The following is a 12528-nucleotide window of genomic DNA, read 5'->3' as shown; positions in this document are numbered from 1 at the left end:
TGGGGCGTCGCTCTGTTGCATCCACAGCCATGTAGCGCCTGAGGCAGAGGCCACAGAGCCATCCTCAGCGCCCGGGCCATCTTTGCTCCAGTGGAGCCTCAGCTGCTGGAAGGGAAGAGAGAGACAGAGAGGAAGGAGAGGGGGAGGGGTGGAGAAGCAGATGGGCACTTCTCCTGTGTGCCCTAGCCAGAAATCGAACCCAAGACTCCTGCATGCCAGGCCGACACTCTACCACTGAGGCAACCGGCCAGGGCCTCACAGGCATTTTTATACACCCACAATGAACTGTCAGAAAGAGAAATTTCGTTGGCCTAGCGTGCGGAGGACGCGGGTTCGATTCCCGGCCAGGGCACATAGGAGAAGCGCCCATTTGCTTCTCCACCCCTCCGCCGCACCTTCCTCTCTGTCTCTCTCTTCCCCTCCCGCAGCCAAGGCTCCATTGGAGCAAAGATGGCCCGGGCGCTGGGGATGGCTCTGTGGCCTCTGCCCCAGGCACTAGAGTGGCTCTGGTCACAACATGGTGACGCCCAGGAGGGTCGCAACATGGCGACACCCAGGATGGGCAGAGCATCGCCCCCTGGTGGGCAGAGCGCCGCCCCATGGTGGGCGTGCCGGGTGAATCCTGGTCGGGCGCATGCGGGAGTCTGTCTGACTGTCTCTCCCTGTTTCCAGCTTCAGAAAAATGCAAAAAAAAAAAAAAAAGAAAGAGAAATTTAGGAAACAATCCACTTCTCTACTGCAACAACAAAAAAATAAAGTACCTAGGAGTAATTTAAACCAAGGAGATTAAAGACTTGTACTCAGAATATTATAAAACATTGATAAAAGATATCAAGGAAGATATAAACAAGTGGAAGCATATACCTTGTTCATGGATAGGAAGAATAAACATCATTAAAATGTCTATATTACCCAAAGAAATTTATAAATTCAATGCAATATCAATTAAAATACCAATGATATACTTCAAAGATATAGAACACACATTCCAAACATTTATATGGACCAAAAAAGAACACGAATAGCCTCAGCAATTTTGAAAAAGAAGAATAAAGTGGGAGGTATCACACTTCCTGATATCAAGTTATACTACAAGGCCATTGTACTCAAAACAGCTTGGTACTGGCATAAGAACAGGCATATAGATCAATGGAACAGAATAGAGAATCCAGAATTAAACCCTCACCTTCATGGACAATTGATATTTGACAAAGGAGGTAAGAGCATACAATGGAGTAAAGACAGCCTCTTCAACAAATGGTGTTGGGAAAATTGGACAGCTACCTGCAAAAAAATGAAACTAGACCATCAACTTACACCATTCACAAAAATATACTCAAAGTGGATAAAAGACTTAAATGTAAGTCATGAAACCATAAGCATTTTAGAAGAAAACATAGGCAGTAAGCTCTCTGACATCTTTTGCAGCAATATATTTGCTGATTTATCTCCACGGGATAGTGAAATAAAAGACAGGATAAACAAATGGGACTATATTAAACTAAAAAGCTTTTGCACAGCAAAAGACACCATAAACAAAATAAAAAGACAACCCACTCTATGGGAGAACATATTCGTCAATACATCTGAAAAGGGGTTAATAACCAAAATTTATAAAGAACTTCTAAAACTCAACATCAGTAAGGTAAACAATCCAATCAAAAATGGGCAAAAGAGCCTAACCAAGTGGTGGCGCAGTGGATAGAGCGTCGGACTGGGATGCGGAAAGACCCAGGTTCGAGACCCTGAGGTCGCCAGTTTGAGTGCAGGCTCATCTGGTTTGAGCAAAAAGCTCACCAGCATGGAGCCAAGGTCGCTGGCTTGAGCAAGGGGTCACTCGGTCTGCCGAAGGCCCACGGTCAGGGCACATATGAGAGGGCAATCAATGAACAGCTAAGGTGTCGCAATGAAAAACTGATGATTGATGCTTCTCGTCTCTCTCTGTTCCTGTCTTTCTGTCCCTATCTATCCCTCTCGCTGACTCTGTCTGTCTCTGTAAAAAAAAAAAAAAAAAAAGGGCAAAAGAAATGAATAGACACTTCTCCAAAGAGGACATACAGATGGCCAATAGATAGATTAAAAAATGTTCAACATCACTAATCATTAGAGAAATGCAAATTAAAACCACAATGAGATACCCTCACTCCAGTCAGAATGGCGCTCATTAACAAAACAACACATAATAAGTGCTGGCGAGGCTGTAGAGAAAAGGGAACCCTCCTGCACTGCTGGTGGGAATGCAGACTGGTGCAGCCACTGTGGAAAACAGTATGGAGATTCCTCAAAGAATTAAAAATGGAACTGCCTTTTGACCCGGCCATCCCACTTTTAGGAATATATCCCAAGAACACCATAGCACTGATTCAAAAGGAGAAATCCACCCCCATGTTTATGGCAGCATTGTTCACAATAGTGAGGATCTGGAAACAGCCCAAGTGTCTGTCAGTGGACAAGATTAAAAAGCAGTGGTACATATACACAATGGAATACTATGGGGCCATGAAAAAGAAGGAAATCTTACCTTTTGTGACAACATGGATGGACCTGGAAACTATCATGTTAAGTGAAATAAGCCAGTCAGAGAAAGAAAAATATTGTATGACCTCACTCATTTGAGGAATCCAATGAACAGTGTAAACTGAGGAACGGAATTGAGACAGAGGAGAGATCAAAGGGACCAGAGGAAAAGAAGACAGAGGGAAAGAGGATGACCGGATGGGATAAACCTGAAGGGAAGGGGGGAGGGTGGTATGAAGAGGCAGCAAGGGAGATGTTGAGGGAAATACGGGGGATTGGGGGAAGGCATTCAGGGTGACACTAGAATCTATGTAAACACAATAAATTAAAATCAAGAAAAATTAAAATTAAAAAAAAGAAGCCTAGTTAATCGATGGTGAAGAAGCATAACCCCAAAGCTAAACTGTGGACAGAATTGTTTTTTGTGAACTAATTCAGTCATACGTTTAATTCTGAAATTTCCTCAACCTTGTGAAAAAAATAATTATAGACTTAAACTACTTTTTTAGACTATATTAAAAATACAAAACAGAAAATAAGCTCTAATTCTAAGGTACAATGTTTTTGCAAAATAATAATAATAACTATTTTGTTTTGTCTTATTTTGTAGCCTTTTGATAAATTAGGATATTTATGTCATGAAACTGTAGGTAGAAATGTGAAAAGGCCATCAAACTCATCATACTAAGTATATGCAGAATGAATTCTAATTTTTTCAATACATAATATTTTGGGGGAAAAGTTACACTGAAAATTATTAGGAAACTTAACCCACAGGTAAGTTTTGTTGTTTGCACCTGCTGCCTCTGCAAGTAGACTGCTCTCTTCATCCCTATGAGTCTGACACAGAACGGGACGATAAGAAAGGTCAAAAGAAACACAGCCAGAAATCCGGAAGGAAACCCCTGCAGGCCTCTAAGTAACTAGAGCAGGGGTTACAAGGCCACACACCAAAGCAGGAATGTGAGTGTCCGGTGACAGGCACTGCACCTGTTTTGTTTACCACTATATCTCAAGCACGTGGGATCAGGCCTGACACATAGGTAGCCCTCCATAAATATTAGCAGAAGGAAGAGAGAACAAAAGAAAGAAGGGAAAGAAGAAAGGGAGGGAGAGAGAAAGGGAAAGAAGGAAGGTTTTAGGGAGTGAGAAGTATATAAGGTATTCATTTTTATGGAGTTATTAACCTTTTAACTTTAAAATTTTAATAATTTAGATTATAAATATGATAGATACAGAGTTAGTGATCTTTTTACAACTGATACTGACTGTAATTCTCCCAATCAGATATTCTATGTAATTAATTTACTTTATAAACCATTTTTAATGTATTGGGGTCTGAAATGTGAATAAAGTCTGTACAACACTGCACCATGGCCTTTATATAAATCTGCCTTAATGTCACACCATGCTTCCTCAAGCCTCCCTCTTAGCTACTGAAGTTTAAAATGTTCTTCAGCAAGACTGCACCCTATGTTTCTACCTTAGCCCCACCTGCTGCCAGAGGTACCACGTGAGAAATGAACTCCAGCAGGCCAAGTTTTGTCCTTTCATTTGCACCCCCAGGCCAGACATCCTCTGGGAAAATCGTGAATATTAAGCGCATTTACCAGGAGTGTGTACTTTCTTTTGCTGGAGTCCATGGAGCTGCAGGAGCTTCTCCGCCATGATAAATGTGGGTCTCTGAAACAGAATGAACTTGTTGCTTCCCACATCAAGTTTTTGTCTCATAAAAGTGAAAGCTCCCAGTCCTGGAATGTGAGCCCCCTGAAAGGAAAAAGAAGGGGAAAAAATAGCAACAAAGTTACTGAAGGGGTGAAGAAAAAAAAAATGCTTAGTACTGGTATCCAGAAACCATGAAGAGAATTCTCTAAAGCACTTAAAATTTCAATGATCCTACTACCCGTGACAGCCATAGCATTTAATGACTCAGTTTTCAAATAAGTTTTGTATAAAATGCAATACATTAGTCCATGATGCTTTTCTGACATCGGATCCCTCATCTCCGTATCATCCCAAGGCTGTGAGAACTGAAGAAGCGTGTTTGGATGCCAGAACTGCTTGTAATCTATGTCTGAGATTCCTCTTGTCCTAAATTGTGGGGCATTTTAAATTTTAGTCATTTGCCATTAAAGGAAGAGAATTTAAGGGGTCATGAGAATTTCTGCTTTCCCGTTCCTTCTTTTCAATTTGATGCCTCTTAAATAAAATCAGACAACCCAGACCCAAGGTATATATATATATGGTGCAGTGTGGTGATCTTGGCTGATGGATAGGAAGAAATGTTTCTGGCTCTCAGACTGGGACTCTGTCTCTCTGGAAATCAAGGTTTACAAAGTCAAGTGCCTACAGGGGCCAAGAAAGGATGAGCGTGAGAGGTGAATGTGTGCAGTCCGAGAAGGCAGTGGGCTGGGAGCGCACGCCCAGCCAAAAGGGAAAGCCCACTGCCGGCTCCAGCCAAGTGTCAGATGCAGAAATGAAAAACTGGTAGTACTATGGAATACTACTCAGCCATAAGAAATGATGACATCGGATCATTTACAGCAAAATGGTGGGATCTTGATAAGTGAAAGAGTGAAATAAGTAAATCAGAAAATAAGTAAAATACGAAGTGAAATAAGTAAATCAGAAAAAAACAGGAACTGCATTATTCCATACGTAGGTGGGACATAAAAGTGAAACTAAGAGACATTGATAAGATTGTGGTGGTTACAGGGGTAGGGGGGAGAGGGAGAGGGAAAGAGGGAGGGGGAGGGGCACAAAGAAAACTAGATAGAAGATGACAGAGGACAATCTGACTTTGGGTGATGGGTATGCAACATAATTGAAAGACAAGATAACCTGGACTTGTTATCTTTGAATATATGTATCCTGATTTATTGATGTTGCCCCATTAAAAAAATAAAATTATAAAAAAAAAGAAAAGAAAAACTGGTAGTATTAAATCTGATATTTTGGGGGGAAAATATTCAAAACTTTATATAAACTCTCCCAATTGTAAGTGGTGATGACTAATTCAAATTATCAGACCAAACAAAATTAGTTCGAAGGATGAACTCAGCCCAAGGACTGTCACATTGGGGCTTCTGAGTAGGATATAAAAGTTTCACAACCTCCCAGCTCCCTCCAAACTCCCCAAATCTCTGTCAGGAAAAAATTTCTCATTTTTGGCAAGTTGAGTTCAGTCCTTGTCATCTTATATTTCATTTGAAACCCATTCCTGGCAAGGGAACAAGACAAGAAGCATTATATCCTTCTACAGCTAAGCCAGGAACTATCAGATCACAGATAAACAGACTTCATCTACTTCCTCTCCATAAGCACAGGATGCTCAGTGGTATACTTTGTATCAGTAGAAGAGCAGAACTTAGAAATATCCAAAAGTCCTAAGTGTGAGCATCATAAAATCACAGGACCAAAAGTTAAACTGGGTGGCTCTAAAGTCCACTACCCTGCCCCCAACAAAATTATATGAGACCAAGGTGGAAAAATTCTCTGGACTCTTACATTAAAATTAAAGTATAAATCCTACCTTATATTGGGATAGTTGCTGTCCCACAAATTCTGAAACATGTTCCCAAATAGTAGAGACTTCTGTAATTCAAAAGAAACCAAGAATAATTTATATAAGTACCCATGTATTAGTATGTTAGTGCTAATAAATTAAAATGTAAATATTAAATGCAGAATCAAATAATAGTGATTCCTGATTAATTTAGAATTAATAGAAAATAGGGTCATTTCACAAAATTAATTTTCTGGGTAACTAATGCTTATCTCTTTAAGTTCAAAAACTGTGATTAAAAATATAATAATTTTTGAAGAATATATTTCTAGAACAAAAGGAACTCTGTCATATATTTCCCTTTGTGCTATAAAGTTAACCAAATATAATCTACCTTTTTCTTAATCACCCACTCAATGAACAATTGCCTAATCTGTGCCATCTGATTAAGGTGAACATTCATTCTTTATAACATTCTATAGCACAGGAATAAAGTCAAGAGCCACTAGGCATGAAAGGTTGTTGTCTGAACATTAACTGTCTCTATACTTTCATTTAGTTCTTTTAAATTTTTATTTATTGATTTTAGAAAGAGGAAGAGAGAGGGAGACACATCAATTTGTTGTTCCACTCATTTTATGTATTCATTGGTTGACCCTTGTCCAATGGATTTCACTGTGGTAGAAAAATAAGTTGTTGCCAATAACTAAAGTGTTGATGCGTGATATGAAGGTATACCCTAGGTAAAACTAATATTAGAATATAGAAAATTATGTGTGTATTGATGTCTCCATTCCGAATATAATCGCGTGTATGAAAAATACTTTTCAGTCAGGAACTCTTTGGAAATCAAAACAGTATGCTTTAATTCTCAAATTAAAGATCAAGAAGTGATATTTACCAGATTGCCCCTGTGGGACATAAATGCAGTTGGTAACAAAAGACCAATTCTTTCCCCTACTTCGAAATTGCTTCATTTATTGGTATGATTTTTTTTCTAAAGGTTTAAACCACTACCTAAAACAGGGAAATTATAATCTTTTAATTTCAGAATATCAGGGTTATAAATATTTTTATTAAATGCCAAGGAAGGAGAGGGTTAGGCAATGAGAAGTAGCTGTGACTCTCATGAGCATCTGAGAACAGCTTGGGTGATGGAAACTCATTCAAAAAAACAAGGGTGACATGCCCTTTGCTCTAAATCATGGATGTACAGTTTACTACAGTCAAGGGTTTTCTCTATTCTTCCCATCCTACTGTCCTCAACTCCTCCCCACCCCCTTAGACCAAAGAATTCTACTGTTAGCTGCTAAGGACCGGGGTTCTTTCACTCAGTCCCAACTATATACTGAATAAAAATCATTAATTCGGCCCTGGCCGGTTGGCTCAGCGGTGGAGCGTCGGCCTGGCGTGCGGGGGGACCCGGGTTCGATTCCCGACCGGGGCACATAGGAGAAGCGCTCATCTGCTTCTCCACCCCTCTCCCCCTCCTTCCTCTCTGTCTCTCTCTTCCTCTCCTGCAGCCAGGGCTCCATTGGAGCGGAGATGGCCTCTGACCCCGGCGCTGGAGTGGCTCTGGTCGCGGTGGGGCGATGCCCCGGAGGGGCAGAGCATCGCTCCCTGGTGGGCAGAGCGTCGCCCCTGGTGGGTATGCCGGGTGGATCCCGGTCGGGCGCATGCGGGAGTCTGTCTGACTGTCTCTCCCTGTTTCCAGCTTTAAAAAAAAAAAAAAAAAAAAAATCATTAATTCATCAATAATACAGAATCTCAGTATCCAGATTTACATGGAGACCTTTCAAAGTTATTAGGTCAAAACTGTTAAGGTCTGGCCAGATAGCTCAGTTGGTTGGAGTGTTGTCCCAAAGCACAGAGGTTGCCGGTTTGATCCCCGGTCAGGGCACATACAGCAACAGACCAATGTTCCTCTCTCTCTCTCTTCCTTCCTCTCTCTCTAAAATCAACAAATAAATGTTAAAATTTTTAAAAAAACAAAACAAAACTGTTACGTCTTTTACCTAGACTCCTAATATGCAGCTCAAATTTCAGGAAAACAATCTACACTAAAAGGAAATGATTTAATTAAGGTTAGGAGAAACTATATAGCCTGCAAGCAAACCCTAGTGAAAAGAGTTGACTGAGCTTAATTGGAAATTTGAGGATAGCCTTTCTTCATTAGGATGATATAATCAAGTCCACCGTGTTATTTTACTCTATAAATCTAATAGGCGCCTGACCAGGTGGTGGCGCAGTGGATAGAGCGTCGGACTGGGATGCGGAAGGACCCAGGTTCGAGACCCCGAGGTCGCCAGCTTGAGCGCGGGCTCATCTGGCTTGAGCAAAGAGCTCACCAGCTTGGACCCAAGGTCGCTGGCTCCAGCAGGGGGTTACTTGGTCTGCTGAAGGCCCACGGTCAAGGCACATGTGAGAAAGCAATCAATGAACAACTAAGAAGTCGCAACGCACAACGAGAAACTGATGATTGATGCTTCTCATCTCTCTCCGTTCCTGTCTGTCTGTCCCTGTCTATCTCTGCCTCTGTAAAATAAATAAATAAATTTAAAAAAAATAATAAAATAATAAATAAATAAATAAATCTAATAGGCAAGGTTATATAAGAACAGAGTTTATTATTGTAGGCTGAAATTTGCTATTTCTCACTGAAGAAAAAGGAAAACATGCATGCAAATTATCCCCCTTAAGTAGTTTTCAACCCACGCAATTCCATTGGAATAGATTGGGAAATTTTACAGACTTTGAGTTCTCTGATTTTTCTGACATCCCAATGTATCAGAGAGGGTGTCACTAAATCTCAAAAAGAATTTTAATCCGGTTTAAAAAATAAATTAAATAATATACTTTATTGTTTTAAGGAGAGTTGGTGTTATTTTCATCAAATATTAAAATACCAAGAATGAGTATTATAGAAAAATAATGCCTATTTTCAGTTCAACCTTCATTTGACTTCAAATTCTAAAGTTTGTACATTCAAACTGTATTTTAAACACAGTACCAAGTAACAGGAATACTGTATTTCATATATGATCATTAAAGTGCCTATTGTGTAAATTATAGAATAATATATATGTTTGAAATAGATGTTAATATAAAAAATGAAAAAATAAGCTCCCTGACTTTATACAAATACTCTAAAGTTAAAATACTGGTACCCAGCCTGGCCTGTGGTGGCACAGTGGCTAGAGAGCCAATCTGGAACACTGAGGTGCCAGGCCCAGAACACTGGGCTTGCCAGGTCAAGGCACATACGACAAGCAACAAGCAAGCAATGAACAACTGAAGTGAAACTACTATGACTTCTTGCTACCTCCCACTCCACCCTGTCCTCTCTCTGTAAAATCAATAAATAAAAAATTTTTTAAAAGAAATTTTAATTCTGGTATACAAACAGAACAAATTTTTACTAAGCAATTTGAACAACAACAAAAACTTTTTCCCAGAGCATAATGCAGTGGAAAGACCAGTGTGCTGCGTGTCTAAAGACCTTCCTGCCTCCGTGGATTTCTAGCTGTGCAGTCTTCAATAGTTTCTCCCAGTACACAATGATGATGGGACCTTCTGAGTACTATAATTACGTAACATCAAACTTTGGTGAAACATACAAAACAGCAAGACTTCACGTGTACAAGGATGAAAGTTAATTTATGTGTTTTACCGAGATAGGAAGTTTATCCTCTATCCTCATCTCCTTTACAAGGGTCACTTGCGAAAGTTACTATAGTGGTGATTTGATTTCTGCTTCTGTCATCCAAGCAATAAAGCTCTTGCTGAAGCCAACAATGGTCTCCTTGTCAATAACTCAATGGGCATGTTTAATTTTCATCTCTCTGACCCCTCAGTCATCTTTGACACTTGTGGCCACTTTACTAAGTGTACACCAATATTTATTTCCGTATTTGGTTAATGTGTATCTTTCCTTAGTAGATTATAAATTCCAAGGTTTTTGTTCACCATTGGTTCTCTAGTGCCCAAGCAAGCACCTAGTACGTTCTAAAAATTACTTGAACTAATGAACTACATGTAAACTTATAAATATGGCAAATATTTTTTAAAGAACTTTTTTATTGATTGATTTTTAAAGAAAGAGAGGAAGGGGGGGAAGAGAGAGAGAAAGAGAAACCTCGATTTGTTGTTCCAATTACTTATGTATTCTTTAGTTGATTCTTGTAGGTTCCCTGACCAGAGATTGAACCCACAGCCTTGACATATCCCGGCAATGCTAACCAACTGAGCTACCCCACCAGGGTTCATTGGTTGACTCTTCTATGTGCCATGACCAGGGATCAAACCTGCAACGTGGGCATATCAGGATGATGTTCTAAACAACTGAGCTACCTGGCCAAGGTGGCAAATACTTTCTAAATTCATAAAACCATTATCTTTGATCCTTATTTTAGAATTATTTTGACAAGAAAAATAGGAGTGATGCAGGGGAAAGAGAAAAAAAAGATACATCTACTCATTTATTTGTCTCCTTAGGTCATTTGGTTAAAGCCTAGGCAACATCTCCAGGTTACAATGAATTGACAGTAACAATAACTTCCATTTCTGGAGCACCTCTCTTCCCAAGGGCTTCTATCTCTTATATCTCAGTGTCACTTTGGGGTGACATTCCTAAGAAACTATGCTTTTAACCAAGCTTAAGAGGTTTTCTATGAAAAGCTGCTAGGTCTTTCAAATACCCAGTTCTTTATATGATCATCTCACTTTCTTAACACAACCCCAAGATATCAAAAGAAACAAAAGTAGGCCCTGGCCAGTTGGCTCAGTGGTAGACCGTCGGCCTGGTGTGCAGGAGTCCCAGGTTTGATTCCCGGCCAGGGCACACAGGAGAGGCGCCCATCTGCTTCTCCACCCCTCCCCCTCTCCTTCCTCTCTGTCTCTCTCTTCCCCTCCCGCAGCCAAGCCTCCATTGGAGCAAAGTTGGCCCGGGCGCTGGGGGTGGCTCTATGGCCTCTGCCTCAGGCGCTAGAATGGCTCTGGTTGCGGCACAGCATCACCCCCAAGTGGGTGTGCCAGGTGGATCCTGGTCGGGTGCATGCGGGAGTCTGTCTGACTGCCTCCCCGTTTCCAACTTCAGAAAGAAAAAAAAAGAGTAACTGTGTTTTTGCATGAACTCAGAGAAGGAGCCGTTTTGGGGTGGTTGCTATTAGCTAACATTTATTGAGCACTTACTTTATGCTAGTGACGGAACTAAGCGCTGTATATATTATCTCATTTAATTAAAACGTCAGCAGGTCCCTGCCCACATACCCCACCCTTTTTAAAATCGCTTTGAGAGAGAAACATCAATTTGTTGTCCCACTCACCCATTCATCCAACTTGACTCCCGCATGAGCCCTTATGGGGGATGGAACCCACAACATTGGTGCATCCAGAGGACATTCTAACCAACTGAGCTACCCAACCAGGGCCAGCCCCTGGCCTTATTAAAATAATTAATTAAAATTGTCCAGACTAAGCCTGATGTAACTACCAGCTAGTTGCCAAAGTGCCATGACCAGGAGATAGAGAAGATCTTCCACTTGTCCTCAAGCAGATAAAGGCTCAACCCCTGGGCCCCCATCTCAAGTTGCTTACCCTCCTGACTTAGCAAGGGCAGGGTGGGCAACACACTCCTGCCCCGGCCCTGCAGGGAAGGAATGATGGTGTCCAACATCTCCAGTCCCCAGTTGGCTCTTGCTGAGTTCTCAAAGGATCTTTCTTTTTTCTTCCTTCTTTATATGAAGCTTATACAAAAATGATTTTTTTTTAACACCTCCAGTCTCCTCTCCCAGGAGCTCTGGATGATCCTTAAATATGAAAATTACCAAATATTAAAAATTTTGTTTCTTAAACGTTTTTCTCCCTATCTCTTCCCCTGCTCTGGCTCTCCTGGAGCGGCTTCCACCGCAGGAAACCCAAAGCTGAATGGCACCGGAATCAGAGTGTGCAAATCCAAGAGCTCTGCACCACTGAAAGACCCAGTGAAAGAATGAGCCGGCAGGAGTAGAAAGCCGGAGACCCTAGTGGAGGGACCAGCGCGTTGCTAAGACGCAACAAAGGGTTGCTCCGTTGCTAGGACCTTGGCCCCGCCCCCTAAGATGGGCCCCAGGTTGTCCCTGTGATTTTGTGAGCTTCAGACATCAAGGTTGGGAAGTAACTAATATTTTTTCCTTCCCCCTTCCCCTGGTCAGCAAAGATACTTGGTCACTTATGTAATCACCTTGTACAAATCTGGAACTACCTTTAGCGCGGAGTGATGGACTTTGAATCTCCGGTTATGTTTGAGGGTTAAAGTTTGAGCTGGAATTTCTCAGCTTAGGTTTTTCCTGGGCTTCCCTCCTAGGAAGTGGAGGGCTGGAGGACTGGGGAGGAGGTTGACTTTTTAAAAACTACAGTCATTTTTCCCTTCACTATACACTTTATGGGTCTCATCCTGCAGAACTGTTTTCATACTCTCCCTCTGCTGACAAGGAATTATCACAGAGTGACCACAGGTGGAAACTCCA

The 12528-nt window shown here is 41.2% G+C and overlaps 1 protein-coding gene across 2 annotated transcripts in view; it reads right to left on the bottom strand.

The window, feature by feature from the left end:
* Positions 1–11696, bottom strand: part of CCDC81 (coiled-coil domain containing 81) — a 56488-nt gene extending 44792 nt beyond the window's left edge. Inside the window, exons 1-3 of one of the 2 annotated variants that reach the window (XM_066360710.1) lie at positions 11618–11696; positions 6050–6111; positions 4128–4284 (exon numbers count right to left, since the gene is read on the bottom strand). In XM_066360710.1, coding sequence (XP_066216807.1) covers positions 4128–4284; positions 6050–6111; positions 11618–11696 — 298 coding nt within the window. The remainder of the gene's footprint in view (positions 1–4127; positions 4285–6049; positions 6112–11617) is intronic. The other variant, XM_066360711.1, reaches the window with a different exon arrangement.
* Between the last annotated feature and the right edge of the window lie 832 nt (positions 11697–12528).

The sequence above is a fragment of the Saccopteryx leptura genome, chromosome 1, assembly GCF_036850995.1.
Source record: "Saccopteryx leptura isolate mSacLep1 chromosome 1, mSacLep1_pri_phased_curated, whole genome shotgun sequence".
Lineage (NCBI taxonomy): Eukaryota > Metazoa > Chordata > Mammalia > Chiroptera > Emballonuridae > Saccopteryx > Saccopteryx leptura.
This window is presented reverse-complemented; position numbering and strand designations above follow the sequence as displayed.